General features: G+C 40.4%; 3 protein-coding genes across 9 annotated transcripts in view; 2 read left to right on the top strand and 1 right to left on the bottom strand.

The window, feature by feature from the left end:
• The window catches only part of asap1b (ArfGAP with SH3 domain, ankyrin repeat and PH domain 1b), an 86,310-nt gene extending 76,205 nt beyond the window's left edge, over positions 1-10,105 (top strand). For 2 of the 4 annotated variants that reach the window (XM_047327711.1, XM_035613352.2), the window contains 8 exons: positions 1,447-1,675; positions 3,843-3,911; positions 4,588-4,749; positions 6,202-6,280; positions 6,482-6,546; positions 6,626-7,191; positions 8,516-8,638; positions 8,811-10,105. In XM_047327711.1, the coding sequence (XP_047183667.1) occupies positions 1,447-1,675; positions 3,843-3,911; positions 4,588-4,749; positions 6,202-6,280; positions 6,482-6,546; positions 6,626-7,191; positions 8,516-8,638; positions 8,811-8,885 (1,368 nt within the window). In that variant the 3' untranslated portion in view covers positions 8,886-10,105. The remainder of the gene's footprint in view (positions 1-1,446; positions 1,676-3,842; positions 3,912-4,587; positions 4,750-6,201; positions 6,281-6,481; positions 6,547-6,625; positions 7,192-8,515; positions 8,639-8,810) is intronic. The other 2 variants (XM_047327712.1, XM_047327713.1) reach the window with 2 other exon arrangements.
• A 471-nt stretch (positions 10,106-10,576) lies between these two features.
• Positions 10,577-14,545, bottom strand: si:dkey-37o8.1 (Elongation factor 1-alpha-like). Of its 3 annotated transcripts, XM_035613355.2 has the most exons (8): positions 14,407-14,545; positions 13,146-13,229; positions 12,340-12,519; positions 11,963-12,259; positions 11,742-11,892; positions 11,272-11,528; positions 10,967-11,201; positions 10,577-10,887 (listed from the first exon to the last, which is right to left on the bottom strand). In XM_035613355.2, exons 3-8 carry the CDS (start codon positions 12,517-12,519, stop codon positions 10,781-10,783), a joined length of 1,227 nt encoding a protein of 408 aa, XP_035469248.1. In that variant the 5' UTR covers positions 13,146-13,229; positions 14,407-14,545; the 3' UTR covers positions 10,577-10,780. The 3 variants fall into 3 exon arrangements, with proteins under 3 accessions (XP_035469248.1, XP_035469247.1, XP_035469246.1); XM_035613354.2 differs by lacking the exon at positions 13,146-13,229 and having other exon boundaries at positions 14,407-14,543; XM_035613353.2 differs by lacking the exons at positions 13,146-13,229; positions 14,407-14,545 and adding an exon at positions 12,585-13,105.
• Positions 14,407-21,507, top strand: part of fam49bb (family with sequence similarity 49 member Bb) — a 40,742-nt gene continuing 33,641 nt past the window's right edge. For both annotated transcript variants that reach the window (XM_035613359.2, XM_047327715.1), the window contains exon 1: positions 14,407-14,545. The gene's annotated coding sequence lies outside the window, so the exon portion shown is untranslated. The remainder of the gene's footprint in view (positions 14,546-21,507) is intronic.

Raw genomic sequence — 21,507 nt, 5'->3', positions numbered from 1 at the left:
CCGTGTATGCGTGGGTTCTCTCCGGGTTCTCCGGCTTCCTCCCACAGTCCAAAGACATGCAGAATGGGGTTAGGTTCATTGGAGACTATAAATTGACCGTAGGTGTGAATGTGAGAGTGAATGGTTGTCCGTCTCTGTATGTTGCCCTGTGATAGGCTGGCGTCCTGTCCAGGGTGTACCCCGCCTCTCGCCCAATGTTAGCTGGGATTGGCTCCAGCGACCCCCCGCGACCCTTAAATGGATAAAGCGGTAGACGATGAATGATGAATGAATGATGAAGTACTCTACATGTTCTCTTAAGAACGTAAAGTAAAATAGGGTCTGTATTTTAAAGTGAAATACAAAACGTGTAGCTTTAAAAATGTGCATCTTAACAGTCTCAGAACACAAAACATGGGTGGAGAAAACAGAACACTGAAATAACAATATTTTCTCACGCTTTTTATTCAATCATCTGTGACTTTCCTGGGCCGCTTAACCATTGTTATATGAGTGGCATATCTCCTGTTGGGAAAGGAGCTGTGCGTAGGTTGAAGTCATAGTAAAAGGCAAATGGACTGTATTTATATAGGTTTTTTTTAGTCACATTCACCCATACAGTAGTGCTGTTAACCGCGCCGTTTTTGTCACACTCATACACTAATAGTGACCGCTGCTGTAGATAGATAAAGATTCTTACATCATGTGGAGAGTCATTGAAATGCACCTGAAACCATGGTTAAATGTGACTTAGATGTCACTCGGATGAAAACTGTCCTCTTTTCAGCCAAATTTGAACGTAGATGCCTAGATGCCTTGTGACCTGCAAGTCCCCAATTCCACAATACTGGGTTTGAAACAGTGTGCATGAGTATTAGATGGTAACTGTTCCTTTGTTCTGGTGATTTGATTGGACAATTTACAAATTGAAGCATTTCAATAATTTAGATTCAAGATTCATTGTATTGCTGCAGACAGCAACACAACAAAATTACCATGCTCCATAAAGTATGACAAGGTAAGATGTCTAAAGGACTTTTACAGCATGTCACACACAGTATCAGAGCATCCAAAGATGATTGGTTTTTTTCTTAATGTATTAGTTTATTGATTTTATTGCAGAATGATTTTCACACGTTCTCTATCACGCATCATTCGCACACTGCAGGCAAAGCCATCAGGGGTTCAGTACACACTTTGACATGCGGAATGGAGGAACCTGGGATTAAACTACCAACCTTCTGGTTAATGGACGATCCGCTCCACCACCTGAGCCACAGCTGCCGCCATGTCTGGTTTTTATGTTAGCTCTTAAAGGGGCAGTAAGCGATTTTGTAGAAAGCTTGCTTCTCTCTTTGTTGTTGTAGTGATTTTGCTGCTTGCTGCAGCTTACTGCCCCTTTAAGTCAAACAGCAAATGCATCTTCATAGAATGATGTCAATTCATCTGTTGCGTGTCCCACTCCAGCCTAGTCCCATCAAGAAGGACCGCTCCCAAAGGCCTCAGAGCTTCTGCCACTCCTCCAGCCTCTCCCCCCACGACAAGCTCTCCCTGCCAGGATTCATCAGCCAAAGGGACAAGCAGCAGCGTTTGTCCTACAGCGCCTTCACCAACCAGATGTACAGTGCATCCACCGACCTCACGTCCTCCCCTGTGGCTGATGGGCCGCCGCTGCCACCCAGGAACCAGGGCAAAGGTCAGAACTGCCTGTTGCACGTGCCGTTGAATAATTTTCAGGCAACATTCAGTATATAAACATAACAGTCAGGCAATGCAACAGATCATGTTCTGCTAACTGTTTTACAAAAGTTGGCCTGTAATGCAAAGGTTATCTCTATGCTTTACTGTGCCTGATTTCTGCAGAGGGAAGATGTCTCATAAAATGTACTTTATTATGTCTGTTAATGTTTGATTAGACAGAATGAGCTGCAGAAGAATCCTTTGCAATCACTTGTCTGGAAAGTCACTTCTTTGTGCTGTCAGTTAATTCACACACACACACACACACACACACACACACACACACACACACTGACAGATACACACATTCCTGCAGTAGTATGCAGTTTGTCAACAAGCAGATCAGAGGGTGGGAAGCAGGTGTCATTATGATTGCTTATACAGTAAACCTTCAGAAAAACGGCTGCAGGAGAGGGCAGGGTGGCAATGGTTAGACAGGCTTGTGAGAGGGAAGCTGGATACACACTTAATCATCAACCTCGACAGAATATACACAGTGCACTGTTGGCGTGCAGTATTAGAATTGAAAATAACGCTCCTCCCTTTGTGTAGGGACTAAAGTCACAGCTTTAGTCAGTGGTTTAAAATATTGCAAAAGCTTACACTGCAACACATCCATCCTAACAAGTCATTTAATACATGTGTTTCAATCTTATTCTTCTTAAAACAAGAAGTGGAAACTTCACCTGTTTTTAGTGCAAATTAACATGTTTGCACATGATCTTTCACTAAGATTCCAATTGGTTTACTGCTGCTGTCTAGCTCAAGTTACCACTCGAAATCCGTGGTAACTAGTGAAACAATGGATCTTCAATTTCACATTAAAGGAAAGAAAAGTACCTTCTAAGTTCTAGCTGATGACATTTCTCTGGCAAATTGCAAACTATCTAAATACTGCTAACACGCTCCACATGACTTTCTAGCAGATTTGCTTCAAAATGAGAATATTGTACAAGGGTCTTAAACAACATAAACAACACAGAGGCTGCATTTATACTCTGAGTTCTTGTATTTAAAAAAAACTTTAATTTTTACAAGACTATAAGCTTGGAGAATGAGGACTAGCCAATGGGTTTTCTAAATCTCTAACAAGTTTGCAAAAGCCTAACCTCCAATATAATGCTATCTTGGCTACACACGTTTCTAATGTAATTCTAGTGTAAGCTGAATTGGCAAGCTTGGCTTTGGAAATAACACTAGGCTACCACTGTAGGTAGTAATATAGTTATCCAACATGCTAACATTTGCAGCTTACCTAAGCATAGAGAAACATACAGTTTAAGGAATTTATTTAAAATGTTGGTCTGTTTTTAGCTTTGAAAAGGCTAAAATAGACCCTACTAGCTCAAATGATATTGCTCTTACTACAGCCCTGTGCACCTATGCAAAACACCATGGTATATGGAGAAATGCAAAGTTTGACAGACCTGCCAGTTACCCCTTTTTTAACTGGATGAACCTTTTCAGGATGCCCTTTAGTAACTCTAAAGCTTTGCCTTCTTGTCTACCACTGTTCCTTTCAGTTGAACTGATCATTTTAAATAATCTCAAGCGTAAAAGTTTTAAAATGGTTAATAGACTAAATATATTTTGCGCTTTTCTAGTCTTATTGACCACTCAAAGCGCTTTACAGCACAAGTCACATTCCACCATTCACACACACATTCATACAGCGCTGCTATTTACCACACTTTTTGGACGACTGTCTTTACATCCTGAGCCACAGCTGCTAAACTTTGTTTCAAATATCTATTTATTATTTAAAATAGCACTGGAAACATGGAGTTTTTTTAAATTTATTTATGCAAAAATGAGATTAAAACGGCAGAAGAGGCTAAATGACATACATGCCAACATACTGTGTAAAATAACATGCTAACTCTTCGGATGCTTCTGATTAGAAGTGCAGCGCTCCCTTTTAGTGGGTGCTGATGAGCTTGGCCAGGGGACAGATTTGTGGTATTACTCCTCTTTTTGCTTTGCTTGCCACTGATAAGATTTCATCTTGTTATTTTATAGTGTGTGGGAGCAGCTCTTCTTAAGACTGACATGCTGTAGATTCTCTCCCACACTCCTCATCTCGCTCTCTTTTCTTTCTCTTTTTTGTTTCTCTATTCTTTCAGCTCCACACTTGGCATTCCTTGGCTCTCATTCGCACTACGCCACACTGGCTGGCACTCGACCATACATCAGTGAATATCCTGTTTTTTATTTTCTCCTCCCTACTCAGCTGTGTTCCCCATATAAAGTTATCGCTTAGTTGTGTCTTCATTTACAGCTCAGATTTAAAGGGTGGTGGTGGGCATTTTTAAGTTAACAATGGGACCATGTAGGCAAGCTCTGTATCCAGTTAATTATTTATTGCCTACATGATTTTTTCCTTATCTTTCTATAATCATGTCCTACCATCCTTGAGCTGTAAACTCTTACCACAGCTGATTCCTCTCTGGCTGAGCTCTCTATTAGCTGCACATTTTTTCTAAAATAGTGACCAGTGAGTTCTTTTGTTACCTAATAGAGAAAGACAGGCAATATTCCTAAACACAACAACCTGACAGACACACTAAAAATACACTTACACAAAAGTATAGTATCCCTTTTCATATTTTGCATTTCTGTCCAGACAGTTGAGTTATATAATTGTTCACACAGCATGTTGTTTTTCTTGCATTGAGGTGCCTCCTTCTTTTGTCCTGACAAACTTACTCCTGGCAGCATGCACAACCTTTTCCATATTTTCAGCTCCTCCTCTCCTGTCCATGTGTCATCCTCTTCCCCTCTCCTTTACCTTCTCTTGGATTTTGTGGTTAATAGAGTGATTTTGGGGGGGCCTCATCACCTCATGTGTTTTATGTATCACTCCTCCAGCTCCTCCCCCATCTGGCCCTTCCTCTACACTCACACAAGGAGGCAGCTCCACCCTGTCCAAGAAGAGGCCTCCGCCCCCACCTCCTGGACACAAACGCACCCTGTCTGACCCACCCAGCCCGCTCTCTCACAGTCCACACAGTAAAGGGGGCTTGACTGGGGGTGAGACGCAAGCACACCTAACAGTAGGGCTGGTTCCAGCCTGAAGCTTTAATATCATGATTCTCCAGAGATGCAGGAAACTTTTAATAATTCTGCACCTAAATAGGGTTAGGGGTTTAGAGATTTTGATTAAAATAATCTTAACTTGAGATCCACTTGCTATCTTTTTCCAGAGCTTTATTTATTAAATGATGTACATCCTGTTGACAACTTAACCAACTTCATTACATCTGAGCCTACTCCATTCACTGGTATACTGAATACTTTCAGATGCTATTGAAAGCTCCAGAAAAAGCTTTTAAGTGATCCTTGCTTTAAATGATAAGGCTGGTGTTAACAAAAACACAAAAAGACTAAAACCAACTATGTGTTTGTTCCTGTCTCGCTGCCCATTGCTGCCTACTGAAGACATACATTTTTATAAAAGTCTTTAAAAAAAGTGATTTTATTTTCCTCTACAACTGGTTCATGACAAATTTAGCAATGTTTTTAACATTACTCAAACCAGAGTTAATAGTGCACTTCTTGGCGACTACTTTCAGTTTGAGTGAAACACATTGGGCAAGATAAAAAATAATCATGGTCCCAGTCATGTGTATGTAAACTACAGTCCCCATGTTCATGGTAATTTTACTTACATGATGCCCAAACCATCGATATGGCTCATTGTTTTTAATGGTTTGGAGGTTAATACACAGAATCATAATTACACAGAAATCATTATCAGGCTTTGGACAGACATACAATACTTGTTGACAGAAGTTAAGTGTAGAATATCACCAGTCCTATCCTTTAAGATTATTTTGTCAAAGAATTAACTTTTTTAGGAATAAAGTTTAATGCTCAAATGTTTAGACATGTTTAGATTCTTACTGGTGTATTTTTTTTTGTTTTTTGTTTTTTTTACCCTAAACAGCACAAACTATGGGTGCCTTTTTGATTTTCAGTTTTAAAGGTATGTTGGAAGAGCATCTGAAGTAAATGTGAAAAAAATAACTTCTCTAAATAATGGAGGACTGTTACATTTTGATACTTTTTTTTCCACTATTAATTATTTTAAGTTGAACCGGTTGGTTCTCCTATAACAACTTTGAGAAAGAGGGAATGAAATCAAACACATCTCAGTCATTCAAATTGCAAACTCTTGTCACCCATATGTTTATACTTTTTATTGTTTGTCCTCTGTGGTGTGGTGTTTGTGGATTCTTTGTCACACGTTCTGTAACACCCAACCACTAATTAAATGATGACACTTACTATTGCACAAAATTAGTTTCTAAATAACACAGGCTCATGGAAAGCTCAGCCAGATGAAGCCTCCCTCATAGTTTTTTTTTTAAATCATCACAACATGTTAATTTTTTTCCACATTTATGTCAATATAATCCCTTGGTTTGCGCTCTGTTATGATGTTGAGTAATCTGTTTGTTGCCATTAATGTTAATATTATAGGAAGTGATTCCACCCCACCTCCCGTCAGCAAGATGTCTCCGGTCTCTAACAAGTTTGAAGGCATTCCTCAACAGCAAAGGTAAATCTGAAGCTTCATTGGTCTTAGATTTATTGCATCACGCGCTATAATTACTATTATTATACTACTATTACCCAATTTCCCTTGTGACTCAATAAACTTTCTGATTATGATTATAATAATACGTATTCCAGTTGAAACAGTGCAATTAACATTTAAAAAATTGTTGTCATTTAATTTAATCTGAAAATCTCTTCCCAGCACTACTTCAAGCAACACAAAGTCCACGCTTGGTCCAAGGGTTCTTCCCAAGCTACCTCAAAAAGGTACAGTCTTTCTCTATTTATTTATTTTAAGGCAAGCTGTTAAAATGAGGAAGTGACTGAGTGATGCTGCTCTCTACAGTGGCATTGCGGAAGATCGACACCATGCACCACCCATCTATGGATAAACCCAGCCTTCCGCCAGAGGTCTTCCAGAAGTCCCCGCCAGCAACTGACACCCCACAGAAGGCTCCTCTGGCGGACAGGCCTCAGTTGGGAGACCTACCCCCCAAACCACAGCCATCTGAACTTCCCCCTAAACCTGGAGAACTTCCTCCAAAGCCGCAGCTTTCTGACCTCCCTCCTAAACCTCAACTGGGAGACCTCCCGCCCAAACCCCAGCTCAAAGACCTCCCTCCCAAGCCTCATCTTGCAGACATCCCCCCCAAACCTGGAACGACCGAGTCCACTCCCAGGCCACCACCTGGAGAGACGACGCAAAGGCCTCAAACGCAGCCTCCACCTCCACCTCAAGGTCAACCTCAAGCTCAACGTCAAGCTCAACCTCAGTCTCAGCCTCAAGACTCACCTTCACCTAATCAGCAAGCAAATATTGCAACCCCCTATCACCAACCTGCTGAAGACACCAATGGGACTCCAGGAGGAACTGCAGAGACACCTGTGCCACTCCCAAGGAAGATCAACACGGTACATACATGCTTGCTTCTAAAACTGATCAACTATGTTCTATCAGTTTTGTCAACATTGTGCTCACTAAAGTAAGTGTTGAGGTCTCAGAATGTGTAGACATTGCTGAAAATACGAGGAAAGAAAAACTGTTCAGCGGATCTCTGGTAGAGATTAAAGCGGCGGTTGTAAAACTGTCCTCTCTCTCTCTTCTCTCCTACTGTCTCTCCTCCCACCCTCTCTCTGCCCACTTCTCCTCTCTTCCCCATTTCTCTCCTCACCCCAACCGGTCGAGACAGATGACCGCCCACAACTGAGTCTGGTTCTGTCAGAGATTTCTTCCTGTTAAAAGGGAGTTTTTTCTCTCCACAGTCACCAAGTGCTTGCTCATTGTGGGATTTGTTGGGTTTTCCCTGTATTATTGTAATATTGACCTCACTATGTTAAGTGCCTTGAGACAATGTATGTTGTGATATGGCGCTATACAAATAAAATTGAATTGAATTGAATCAGGTAGGTTGTAATCAGATAAGTAGGTAGTGATTAACTCTAGTTTTCTTGGACAGCTTGGACACATTTTTTTTTACTACTACTTGTTTCATTTTTCACCTCCTTTGTGGGATAAAAAAAAATATTGGACTTTCTTCTGGAGCTGTTTTTTTAAACTATAAATATAATACATCTAATGTATTGCAATAAAACATACAAGCTGATTACAGCTATTTAACCATCTGTTCATAGCACAAAGGTTTGTTGTAAAGTCCTATGCAAGATCACTGCTCCATATTTAATCCCTCTGCTGTGTTAAAAGGCAACTTCTTAAAAAATTGTTAATTATTTTTAAAACTAATGATGTACTGGTGGTATTATCTCCTGCTGCTGTTTGTGCTGTGCTAAGAATTACTACACCCTCAGGCTGCATATTCATTTGGTTTTAAATAATATTTTTCACTTTTATCACTCAAAATACAGTACACCAGAAACATTTACCTGGTCAGAGACTCTTGGAAATCACCTTGTGGCCCAAAGGGGTATTCTATTTATGCTTACAGATGAATGTGACAAGAAAAAAATTTTCACATAGTGAACTGATTTACTGAACATTTTTTCTTGTCCTGAGCTTTTGCTAATATCTGGACCACATATGCTCACATAGAGAACAACGAGATTTTCCAGTTTCCAAGTCCAAGTTTTTACAGGATATTGATGCGTTTTTATTGTTTTGCCAGGTCTGTTTTTAAATGAAAAATTGTGGTTACAGTGCATTTACAAATTAAATGAAAGTGTAGTTAAAACAAAAGTAGTCTGTTTGCAATTCTAACAGTTTTGAAATCTGTTTGTCCAGGGGAAGAGCAAATCTCGCCGGGTGAAGACGATCTATGACTGCCAGGCTGACAATGATGACGAACTGACTTTTGTTGAAGGAGAGGTGATCATAGTTACAGGAGAGGAGGACCAGGAGTGGTGGGTGAGTCCTGCTTCACTACATACTCATTTTCATTCTTTTTTTTCTTTTTTTAACCTCAAGTGCTCTTTGTTCCTCAAATGTTTTACTGAACCACCTTGAAGACGAAAATCAAACACTAAATGTCAGCTTATAATCTTTTCCTTACATGCATCTTTATCCTTTTTACTTCCAGATCGGGCACATTGAAGGAGATCCTGAAAGAAAAGGGGTGTTCCCCATGTCTTTTGTGCACATCCTGAGTGACTGACGGCCAGAAAGACTTGCACTACCCCTCCCTGAATTTGGAGCTCCTGTAAATAGCAATCAAAACACCATTTGTCACATGACAAATGTCAACAAAAAATATTAAGAAATGAAGAAACCCATAAGGATCATCTAGCCATGGATGCCTCATCCATGCTGTACAAAGAATGTCTGTATTCCTCCCCTACCAGTATTATCTTAACCCTATAGCACGGCTGTGACAAAGCCACTCTCAGAACTCTAGCACTTACCTTAAATTCTATGTTTATGCTGTTACTGTATATATATGTATGTAAATATGTGTGTGAGTGTACATACATGTTTTATTGTACAAAACATGTACCATTGCTCTCTGTCAGATTAAGCATCAGGGCTGTAGAGTTTGAGTTTTATCTGTATTAGTTTTACTAGCCCTCAAGTAATTATCAGCTTATATTTTTGGGGAAAAGGACAAATAAGAAAAGGAATGTGAAATAGGTCATGTCACTATTTGTATCTTGCATCCCTGTTTGCCACCATAATCGACTGAATCTCCCACTGATCTTCCCGAAATGAAGAGTTCCATTAAATGTACTCCCTGTTCTTGCTTGCTTTGTGTGTACACGTATTATCGTTGTTTTACAGTATGGAAACCTGCTGCTATTGTGTGGTGGATTATCAAAGCCTGTGGTTCACTGTAGGTCACTAATTTACTCCTTGTTACACTGTTCACTGTGTGTATGCTCTGTGTGTGAACTCAACTCTATCTCCACAGTCCTTTAACCTTTTCTGTGCATGGTGTAACAATGACTGGAATTGAATTGAGTGCTGCGTTCAAAGACGCTCACCTCAGGGTTTGAAGAGCCACTTAATTAAGCAGGATTACACAAATGGTATCCTGTTATTAAAAGCCACTATTAATGACAAGTACGGAAAAGTAAAGGATATTGTTAGCAATAACTTGATTTTCTGACAGGCTAATATCATCACAACCTGTGTTCACAATTCAGTGTCTTGTAAAACCTCATGAGCTTGAATATTTGTTTTAGTTTGCATAATGTTTTATCATTCCTTGTTACTGGATTAAGTACATTTCCAGGTTTGCCTGTGAACCACAGAGGTCTTTTAGATGAAGAGTGGACTTTGTAAAAAGGCTGTAGAGCCGATGTATTTTCAGTTCTCACTGACTAGCAGTTTCTCCCATCAACCCATTGTATCATTAAAAGTGCTGTACTTCAACCCTCATGCTGCTCTTTTACTTGTCTTATGCCATGTAAATTCAAGATCTGTTCATGCATTCCCGCAGCTTATTGTTAGACTAGAGATGAAAAAAGACAATTTGGGAGATATTTACACTCAGCAGCGGAGTTAGCCCTCATGTCGGCCAAGTATTAAAGACAAGCTGTGGTCAATTTTACATTTACTCAAGTAGGCCTACTTTAAGTTGTGGTTTCTTAATTTAAACACGCTCTACTGCAGAAACCCAGTCACAATCTGACCATGATGTGGTATGTATGGAGTATATTTACATTGTTGTACTGGTACTTATTGAATACATCTTCCACAAAAATGCTGAATACAGAAAACTTAAATCACAAGGTTTACTCTTTACATACCTTGCGCTGTTTTAATCAACACCCATCAAGTCATTACCCAAAGTATTTGTGACATACTACATTAAATGCAGTTTAAGATACAAGACAAACCAAGTTCTTCAAACAATTCTTTATTTTGTCATCTCAATTCAGATTTCACATTTTAACCAAAACACCATCCAACTCTACAGCTTCTTTTGGATTAAATATCAACACAGGAATACTATACATTTCAAACACAAAATAAAGACTTTGTGTCAAAACACAAAGATTCAATCTTACTAAATATAATTGTTCACAAAAACCAGTAATACCAAAAACAAAGTTATTTAAACACTTGGGCTTTAGTTGGTTTTGACCCGTGGTCCTTGTCCACCGACTTGATGACACCTACAGCAACAGTCTGCTTCAGGTCTCTGGCTGCAAAGCGACCTGTGGAGCACAAAGATGATTATAAAACACAAGTTGACATGGGTGAGACTTACTTGAGTACTTAAGACTTATATTGTACCTAAGGGAGGGTATGTGAAGAAGCTCTCGACACACATGGGCTTGATGGGAACCAGCTTTACTGTGGCAGCATCTCCAGACATCAGGATCTGTGGCTGGTCCTCCAGCTTCTTGCCTGTGCGACGATCCAGCTTCTCCTTTAGCTCAGCAAAGCGACAGGTGACATGGGCTGTGTGGCAGTCCAGGACAGGAGAGTAGCCGGCTTTGACCTTCCCTGGATGGTTCAGGATAATCACCTAAAGAAGAGACAAGTTCAGGGGACAAGCCACAATTTTAAGAATCACCTTTTAGCAGCTTTGATCTAACCTGAGCTTCAAAGCTGCTGACATCTGATGGAGGATCCTGTTGGGCATTGCCAGCCACGTCCCCACGCCGCAGGTTCTTAACAGCCACATTCTTAATGTTGAAGCCAACATTGTGCCCTGGAAGAGCTGCCTGCAGCCCCTGGTGGTGCATCTCAATAGACTTGACCTCAGCAGTGAGCTTGGCAGGGGAGAACATCAGAGTCATACCAGGTTTGAGGACGCCACTTTCGATCTTGCCCACTGGTACAGTCCCAACTCCTGGAGGTATTATCAAAGAGCATTTTGATTTTCCAGTCAACAGAAAACAGGTTATTTCGCCTTTTATAATTCAGACATTGCTGTACTTCCACACTACACTGATGCACCTGACCCTTGTTTGATTGAATAGAGCTAATCAACACTCTGAAAACCCAGCAATTGTAGGGAAACTTAAATTAAGAACAAAAGATCAACTTTAGGACTGTTCCTTACCTCCAATTTTGTAGACATCTTGCAGAGGCAATCGTAACGGCTTGTTGATGGTCCGCACAGGTGGGTGAATTGAGTCCAGAACTTCAAGTAGAGTTCTTCCACTTGAATTCCCTTCCCTTCGTCTGACTTTCCAGCCTTGGAACCAAGGCATCTGTACAGACATTACTTTAATGTATTGCCATGTCAGTTCTCAGTGATTTCAGGCCTAAAATGCCTCTTACCTTCTGGGTTGCAGTTATCATGTTCTCCCCGGTCCAGCCAGAAATTGGAACAAAAGGCACAGTCGTGGGGTCATAACCAATCTTCTTCAGGAAGCCGCTCACACCTCGCACCACTTCGTCAAAACGCTTCTGGCTGTAAGGTGGCTCACTCAGATCCATTTTGTTCACACAGACTATGATTTGCTTGACACCCAGCGTGTAAGCCAGCAAGGCGTGCTCTCTGGTCTGACCACTTCTTGATACACCAGCCTCATACTCTCCCTTAGCTGCAGAGACCACCAAGAGGGCAACATCAGCCTGAAATCATAGTGATGGTACATAATGAAAATAATATAAAAAATATATATGAAGACAAAATGTTCTGTATGCATTTTTACCTGTGATGTCCCAGTTATCATGTTTTTGATGAAGTCACGATGGCCAGGAGCATCAATTATTGTCATAGTGTACTTTTGTGTGTTAAATTTTAGCAGTGAAATATCAATGGTGATTCCACGCTCCCGCTCAGCTTTCAGCTTGTCCAACACCCAGGCAAATTTGAAGGAACTCTTTCCCATCTGTAAAAACAAATGAAAGTTGTTGTAACATTTTGATCAAGTTTAACTGTGGTTTTCCGCCTCACCTGTGCAGCCGCTTTCTCAAACTTCTCCAGTCTTCTCTGATCAATGCCACCACATTTGTAAACGAGGTGTCCGGTGGTGGTTGACTTGCCACTGTCAACATGACCAATAATCACCACATTAACGTGAGTCTTCTCTTTTCCCATTGCTTAAGGCAGATTTACTGCGCAAACAAATTGTTTGCCTCTGAGATGAAACAAGTCTGTAGGCTTTTCCCAATTCTTCCATCAAATGGATGTAAATGGTGTCTTTGCCCCAATTTTATAGGCTCAAAGGGGAGGCGCGCGCCCCCACCCCCCAAAGACAGGTGTGTTGCTTAATCAAGCTTAATTGGTGTCAGTCCAACGCTGCTGAAGAGTGGATGCAGTTAAACAACATAGAAGTTTGGAAAGCAGGAGAATAACAGGCAGCAAAGCGTCAAGAATTCTTCATAAATGCAGCAATTTATTGAGAGCAACAGTGTGTAGTGAGGAATGGTGCAAATGTTCCAGCTTTAGCTTCAACCAGTTTGCAGCAAGCACTTAAGGTCAGTTTGTCCTTTAAAGTCGAACACTGTGGCTCACCTAATGATCTCAAATTACAGCCAGGTGTGTCTTCTGCTGGTGACAGCTGTGAAACAGCTTTATTAAGCAGCCTCACCCATCCCTCTATATATAATCACAAAAACTGCAATTAACCATGATGAATAAAAGGAGAATTGAAACAGCTAATGATACTGTCATTAATAGTGCTGAACACTTCAAAAATAATGCTATCAGAATAAGACATGTTATATGTGCTTGTTGCAGGAGCATTGGATTATAAAACCATTTACAAGCCTGCTTACCTTTTCCTGTCAGTGTCTATGTATAATTGTTTATTACACAAAACCATCAACAATAGAAGGGAGCTATCAGTCCCTATTTCCAGATAATGACATGCTGACTTGCATACATATTATATATGCAACATACCATGTTTCACAGTGTTTTCTGATATCTAAATATAAGTTTATAAAAGTAGTTCCTTTCTGAAACAGCCAGGTCCCACTGATAAATGTCTAATTTCACCGTCTTAGAACACCAGAAATCATATGCATATTAGGTCAAATTTGAGACCTTTTCAAATTTAACAGTCATGCATCAATTCCAGGACAGGCTGTGACAAAATGTTTTAATTAATAATGGGTGCTTATTTTAATTTGGGGTACATGTGCTACTGAAATCAGAAACATGTACATCTAGTTTTATCGACCACTTAAAGCGCTTTTACAATAAAAGTTACATTCACCCATTCGTACACTGCCAAAGAGCCGTCGGAGGCAGTTTATGGTTAAGTGTCTTGCCCAAGGACACTTCGGCATGCTGACTGGGGGAAGCCAATCCTCCAGTTTGTGGATGACCTTTTCCGCCCCTAACAGACCATTGAGATCATTTCAGAGTGTCTTGCAGTAAAACAAAGTTGACTGACACAACCAAGATCAGCATACCACCAACAATCTCTCTCCCACCAACCAACCCTTCAAGGGCTATGAATGCAAACTTGTTCATTTTTGGGTTACTTGGGGTCAAGGTGGAGGGTCAAATCACGCAACAGCAACCCCCGAGTTTGTCAAGGCTCACTTCGGTAAAATGACTAAATTTAAGCTTTCAGGTTTGACAACGGCGTGTCTCACGGTACCAAATCCTAATTAAAGCAGCGGTGATATATAGTAATAGGCTAGGTCAGTTGAAACACATCAGCGGGTCTCCATTGACCGGGCGGGTGTATCTTCGGTTGAGAGGAGAACGGAAGGTGAATACGCCTCCCTCCTCCGCGCTAAGAGGTGGCACAAACCGAACTCACCTCCTGTTTGACGCTCGATAACAAACCCGGAAACAGCAACCGTAAAGCGCTTTCTTCTTCTCCTTCTCCTCAGCCCGCTCCGCTGTATCCAAGCGTGGTATCCAGCCCGTCGACTCCCGGTTTGACTGCGAGTATTAAGGTAAAGGAAAGAAAATCGCCACTTTATTGAGCATTTTTCTGGCTCCCGAACTAGCCGCCTTTACTATCCATCGGTTGTCATTTACTGAAGCTTGTTTTAATGTTACAATGTGTTTCTCGCAGACAAGAATGAATGGTGAATCATAAACGTGTCTGTCGAAATAAATTCCACGTCTGGCCGAGTTTCTGTGTAATTAAACGGTGTGATATTGCAGTATTGCTTTGGTTACATCCTCGATGCACCGTTAACTTCCCCCTTTTCAGATCAACGGTAGGTTTCTCAAGGCTACACTGCCGGCTAAAATTTTCCATTATTTTAGCAGAGGCAGTGAATGTTACATGCTTGACCCATATATTACTAAAGCCACGTTATCAGCTGTTTTTTTGCCTCATGCCTGCTATAAAGTGTGCTAGATTATCTACGCTGTTGTAAACTAACCGTATGGCTCGGATTACGGCTGCTCCCTTACAGGCTGTATATGTGATGCATTAAAGGACATTCACACGCTGACAGCTGGGACACCGTTTGTCTTTTCGTGATTCTCAGTCTCGTCGAGGCACAATAAAAGATTTTTTCAGAGGTTCCCGAATTGTGATTTAGGTGTTTCAGATCAGCTCTTCGCATTATTTAGTTGAGTTAAAGCAGCAGAAACACGATTTGAAAAAATTCAAAATATTTAGAGTAAACGTGCGAAGTGTTATCATAAACACTCACAGCTATTGCATTATTGTATTATTACCGTTGATACGGTTCATGGTGGAACTACATTTAACTGCATGGCTGCAGCTAAGTTGTTTTCATTATCAGTGACTTTTTGATGAATCAAGTCACCGTTTCGGCTATAAAATGTCAGAATTAGACAAAAATATTATGAGGAAAATAATATTTTCCTAGAGCCTAAGGTGAAATATTCAAACATAATAATAATAATAACAATAATAACAATCATACATTTCATTTAATATCAGGTTGTGTCCAATCCACAGTCCAAGTTCTCACATTTGAGAAGTTAATGTTGGTCTTTTTTTGCTTAAAATTACCAAAAATAATTATCTGATTTTCAAAGTGGATTTCCATTAATTTTCTGCTCATTGGGTAATTTACCCAGCTCTATTAAACCATGTTATATTGGACCGTCAATAGAATGGCTAACTGTACTAAATGTATGTAGAAGAGCAAAAAGTGCAGTTCTCCTCCTGAAATGTCAATAAATTCGCACAGAATAGAAATTTTTAAGGGCTGGTACAACAAAATTGACCTCCAGTGTAGTATTTGAGTAAATGTACTTGGCTGTATTCAATTTTCGGGTGCTGGTATCTCACAAAGGTCTTTGTGTGATCCACCAATAAAGCTGTCATTCACTCAGACAGCAGGTAGCTATTGGTGATTGTAGTTTTGTTTGCGACAATTATCTACACAACCACAGAACCATAGAATGGAAGCACATGTCATTTCCTCTCTGCCCAGTCTCTGCAGAGGTCCTGAAAGTGGAAGTGAAACATCCAAAAACCCTGGTTTGATGCTGAGTTAGGCAAGTGTAAAACAAATTTTGGTTTGATTTACCGTCTACATTAAATTTATCTCAGAGGTGTCACAAGTCTCTGCTTTTGTAAGTTGGGTCATTCTGCTACACTTTTGAGGCTAGTTAGGCATGTGATGAAGATCAGCAAGACTCTGAAGTAAATAAGAGCGTACAGGTGTAATGTAGATGTGACTCCGCACTTGGATGTGGCTTAAACTCTGGCCAGTACACTTTATAAGATATCTAAATTCATTTTATTGCCTATCAGGCATGAGTTTGTCAACTCATTCATTAGTTTGTAGATGCAAAACTCTTATCCTCTCCTCGTTGTTTGCCCCCAAAGATACAAGCTGTACAGGTGTGGCTCTGAACGGGTATTAGGGCTAAACGATTTGGGAAAATATCGAATCGCGATTTTTTTAACAGATATTGCGATTGCGATTTGATTTTCGATTATAATTAGATACGCACACACTGACAGAGAAAGAGATGTGTTGAAGAGGAGAAGGGGAGAGGGCTCTCTCTCTGTTAGCAGTCTGTCTCTTTAACGAGGGAATAGTCGTGGCTGAGACATTTTCATTCGGAGTAACAGTCTCAAACAACTCTCGTGTGTTTCTGTGTTCGTCACTACTGTCATTGACTCGTTGGCCGTAACCCGCTGCACCGCCAACAACCGCGGCTGTGGCGCTGTGTCGAGCGCTGATTCAGGTTGGTGGTGTTGCCCCATGAAGTAGCAACGGTAGCACGGCATGTTCTGCGCAACACCTGACGCTGCGCACCATCCTCCTTTTTAAACAAAAGAACTTCCACACAACCGACGTGCTGCTCCTCTTCGACACTAAAGTCTCCGCTGTATCATTGTCCAAATGTTCTGTCGAGCTTGAGGCCCTTGCGCCGCAGGTTAGCGCTGCGTGACTGATGCTTGTTCTGGAACCGAGTGCTCCACTCGCTCGCGTATCACGTGACCCGTGTAATCGCGTCACTTGCGATTAGAAAATTGCGTTTTATCATATCGCGATATTATCGCAAATGCGATTAATTGTTCAGCCCTAACGGGTATGCTAGTAGCAGTAGAGGGAAGGGGATACTGGGCTGTCAGTCTTGAACTATGTGCAAGCCATTGTAGAAAGGTCTGAGTCATACCTCCCCAACTGCAATATGCACTTTAAACAAGGGCAAATAGACCCCCTCTTTTTAATTCAGCTTTGCCTTGCACACATGCTTTTGCTGTTTTATTTAACTCTTTTGATTCTATGTTCTTTTTATGTAGTTTGAGCCACAAACTGAAGGCAATTTTCTGTGACTGAGTTAGGCAAGTGCAAAACAAATTTAGCTTTATATAGACAATAAAGCTTTTTGAATTTTTATTTCTGCTTTCATGGTTCAATTCAGTGTGGACCTGTAAACTTAGACAGGAAAGAACATGAGACATACCTGACTTTTACCACAGATGTAGGGCTGAGAGACATGGTACAACTTGCTGTGCCGTGTCTCATACCCTTTCTGCAGTGGTGTGAACAGATGGAATTACAGATGGAGCGACATCTGAAGGAGTTAAAAACTAAGTCTGAAGCTAACTCTTTCTTATTTTGATTAGTATTATATGAAAAAACAATTGCAGCTGCAGTTACAAAGATTGCCAATGTGAGAGGAACGGCTGACTATTTTGTGGCTTCACGGAGTCTCATGCATGAACTGTTTTTTAAATTTCAGCTCTCACGTAAGGCAAATGTTATTTCCAAGCTTTAACTTATTACTCTTATTTATAGAACATATAGTTATAATTTGGCTGTAACCTTGTCATTGAGTCATTCAATTTTGACTTTTAAGTATTTTTGAATGAGATGATTTTGTTGGCATTAAATTCGACTTGCATCTGTGCTTAAATTACAGGAACAGACATGATGAATGCTATCAAAATAGTCTCTCAGTGTGCAAACCTAATGCAGACAAAAATACAGATACATTTGAATTAAAGTGTCTCACTTTCAGGGAACCCTATTGTTCAGAGTTGACCCCAGAGGAATCCAGCAAGTGTACATGCTTTCTCTAGCAAATGTGTTTTCTAGTTTGGAGAACTGTAGATACTAAAGCTGATAGGAGGGTAAAGGATGCATTATGGTAGGTATTTTTAATTATTAAAGTTTTTTTCCATGAGTCTTCTCAGGAACCTTTCAGACAGCTGCTCAGACAGTTTCATGGCACAGACTTGCAAACAGATTAATAATTTTAGAGATAAAAAAATAAAAAAAACTCTGTAAAGTAATTAGTAAAACAGTAGAGAGAATAAAATCCAAGATTAAAGTATAAACTTTTGGATTGGGTGAATAAATCGTTGACTTCACAAGAGTGTCCCAAAGCCACTGAGGGGTGAGGACCCCTCTGTGCACACCCATTTGCTCGAACACACCCAGTGTCACTGAGCTGCTGCCTTGAAGTTGAGTTACTTTCGGTATGAGCACCATTGTAGTCTACTGCTGACAGTCAGAGTGTTAATTGTATTTCCAGCAACAAATTCACACACACACACACACACACACACACACACACACACACACACACTCACTCACTCACTCACTCACTCACTCACTCACTCACTCACTCACTCACTCACTCACTCACTCACTCACTCACTCACTCACTCACTCACTCACTCACTCACTCACACACTCACACACACTTTGTCTCGCTGAGTCATTGCTGTAACACATTCGGCTGATGTACCATTATGTGGTTTCACATTTCATTCACCTCACTTGTTAAATTACTATGCAGTGATTACTAAAACAAGGCTTTTTATCCAGTGCTCATCTAGGTTGTTCTGACCCATGTTCATTTGTTTGTTGGTTTGTCAGCAGAGCTTTTTTTTCCACTGATTTCCCAGGGAAAAATTCTTAGTTCTTGATGAAAGTAAATCTGGCATATTAGGGGACTTATCTGTGAGTGTGAGCCATTTGGTGTGGCATGATTGAATATAAGGGAACTATTGGGCCTTGGCGGTGGTATGGTGTATTGCTGTTGTGATCATAAGTGGGTTGACACAGTGACATGATCACCTGTGTAATAGAATACAAGCTCACAGCAGCCTCAAAAACTAACCAGCAGCTCTCTGACACAGCCCACAATCAAAATTATATTGTAAGGTTTACACATTTTTGCTGCTCTGTTTGCTTCATGCTACAGTCAGCATACTCGGCCAGGTGCTGCTGTCTTAGCTTTCTGCAGAACAGAGCTGTATTGATCTCTTTCTACCGCATAATGCTGCTTGTGAAGTTATTTGTATTAACTTCTGCTAATGATATGGCCTGCTCAGCATTTTGCTGAACATTACCATGACATGGCTTAATCCAGATGAGTCTGCAACTACAGCATTGTTCAGTTTCTCTTGTTGTTTTAAAATATATGCTTTTAGAGTCACTTGACTTAAAATTACAATGTCTATTCACCACCTAGGGTAGTGATTTGTTCAGCGTATCGTTTGACAAATGGAAACAATTCAGTCGTGGACTACTGCTGAGTAATGTCATTTCCTCCTTGAGTGCACACAGTTCTCCCTCTTCCATTAATGTTGCAAGTCTGCTCTTGTCCATAAGCAGATCATAGCTGAAGTGATGACATTTGAGGCAGTCAGTAGGAATAGCTGATTGTAGATTGCTGTTAAATGAGCAGAGAAAGATGGTCTGTAGCTGTGGAGGCCCTAGTTTTGGTGGTTTGTGTGTTTGTAGGCTTTGGTGGTGGCAGTAATATACTTCTGATTTATGTGTCTCTGATGTGTATGAATCAGTGTGAGTGCCAGTTTCTGATCTGCAGTGTTGGCTGTGCTGAAAGACTCGAGCAATCCTCTCAACTTTCTCACTTCCGTCCTGTGATGTTGGCTCATCTAAAGCCTTAAGCATGTGCATAATGAGAAGAGAGCGCGGTCTCCGGTCCTTTTTTCCCTCTTCTCCTGCAGGCAGCCTATCCAACAGGATGCTTTCATTTGTTGCTCCCATGGTTGCTCCCTGTGTGCAGCAGCAGCATCAGCAGAGTAAATGTGGAAAAAAGCCAAAGGGACTTTGCATTGAATCTCTCAACATAAGGCTACAAATAACACAGCCCACTCACAAGACAAAAAGCAGTGACAACCCCCCTAGCACCCTTCACACATGCAAAGAAAATCACTTGGGACCCAGATCAGAGAAAAGAGACCACTGACATCAAGACCTCTTCAAGATTTTCTTCAGCAGGTTAACAATTATTTGACAGTTCTGCAAAAAAAGGAAATCAAGTAATTTAGTAAATTGAAAAGTTATTTTATTATTGTGCCCAGCAGATAAAAAATAAACTTTCTTTGGTTTGGTTTTCCTGGTTATGCTTTTATTTTAGTATGTTAAAGCTGGCAGACGTGAGATCATCATGTGTCCGCCTGCATCTCAGGGGACTCAGAGGAGGGGCATTGCCACAGATGGCAGACCAGCAGGAAATTCAGTTTTTGCATGAAACTGTTGCTATGCTGCCCCCGCACCAAACCGTCATCCTCACGCTCCTCATGGTGTTAAACAGTCACATGGAGGTGGAATTGTGTCCCACTTTTTACTGCATCTGTCAGTTAATTAATATTTAACCATGTATAGGTTTTATAAGCCAGTGATGAAGGATTAGGATCCTATCAAACCTTAATGAATACATTTTTAATTCTGACTTAATATTTTATATTTTAACTATAAACTTAGTTATAACTGTAAATAAAAAGAAAACATAACCAAATATGTAGAGCTTGAATTAAGAAAATGAACCAATTGTTTTAATGTAAACTTCACATCTCTTCTTTTTGTCTTTCATATCGACGCATCTGTATCGGCAAACATCACCGATACAGATATGTCTCTGCAAGGCTCATATAGGCCGATTTTATCAGCCAATGATAAATTGGCTGGGACAGACAAGAAACCTGAAGCTGTCACTTTGGACTCTGGACATTGTGCACTATTAAAAAACAAACAAACAACATTTTATAGACAACAACCAAGTAATTGATTAATCAAAAACAATAATCAACAGATTAAGCCACAATAGTAGAGATAGTTAATTTAATATTTTAAAATCCAAATGAAAATTGACTTAGTCTTGTTTTTATTCAGGGCTGTTGAGCATAGCCAGCAGCTCATTTGTTTTTTGATTTGTTACACATTTTCAAAGGGTTTGCATTTTATGCTTATTTACTATTGGCAGGAACCTTTTGGCTGTCCTCTTCATCTGTCGGCCTCTAGTTACAATCGTGTCAGTACATTGATATTGTTGGAAAACTCTTCAGTAACTGAAGTAACTTGACTTAATTGCTTGTCATGCTGTAACGCATTTCAGTATCCAGATGAGGGGAGCGAGCCCTCAACAAGTTATTTGTTGTGACATTTCGGTTTGAGTGTCTCGAGTCCATGTAACACAGCTGTGGGAGTTTTCA

Source organism: Scophthalmus maximus, chromosome 16, assembly GCF_022379125.1.
Source record: "Scophthalmus maximus strain ysfricsl-2021 chromosome 16, ASM2237912v1, whole genome shotgun sequence".
Taxonomy (NCBI): Eukaryota; Metazoa; Chordata; class Actinopteri; order Pleuronectiformes; family Scophthalmidae; genus Scophthalmus; species Scophthalmus maximus.
Note: the sequence above shows the minus strand (reverse complement) of the source record. Positions and strands in the feature narration are given on the sequence as shown.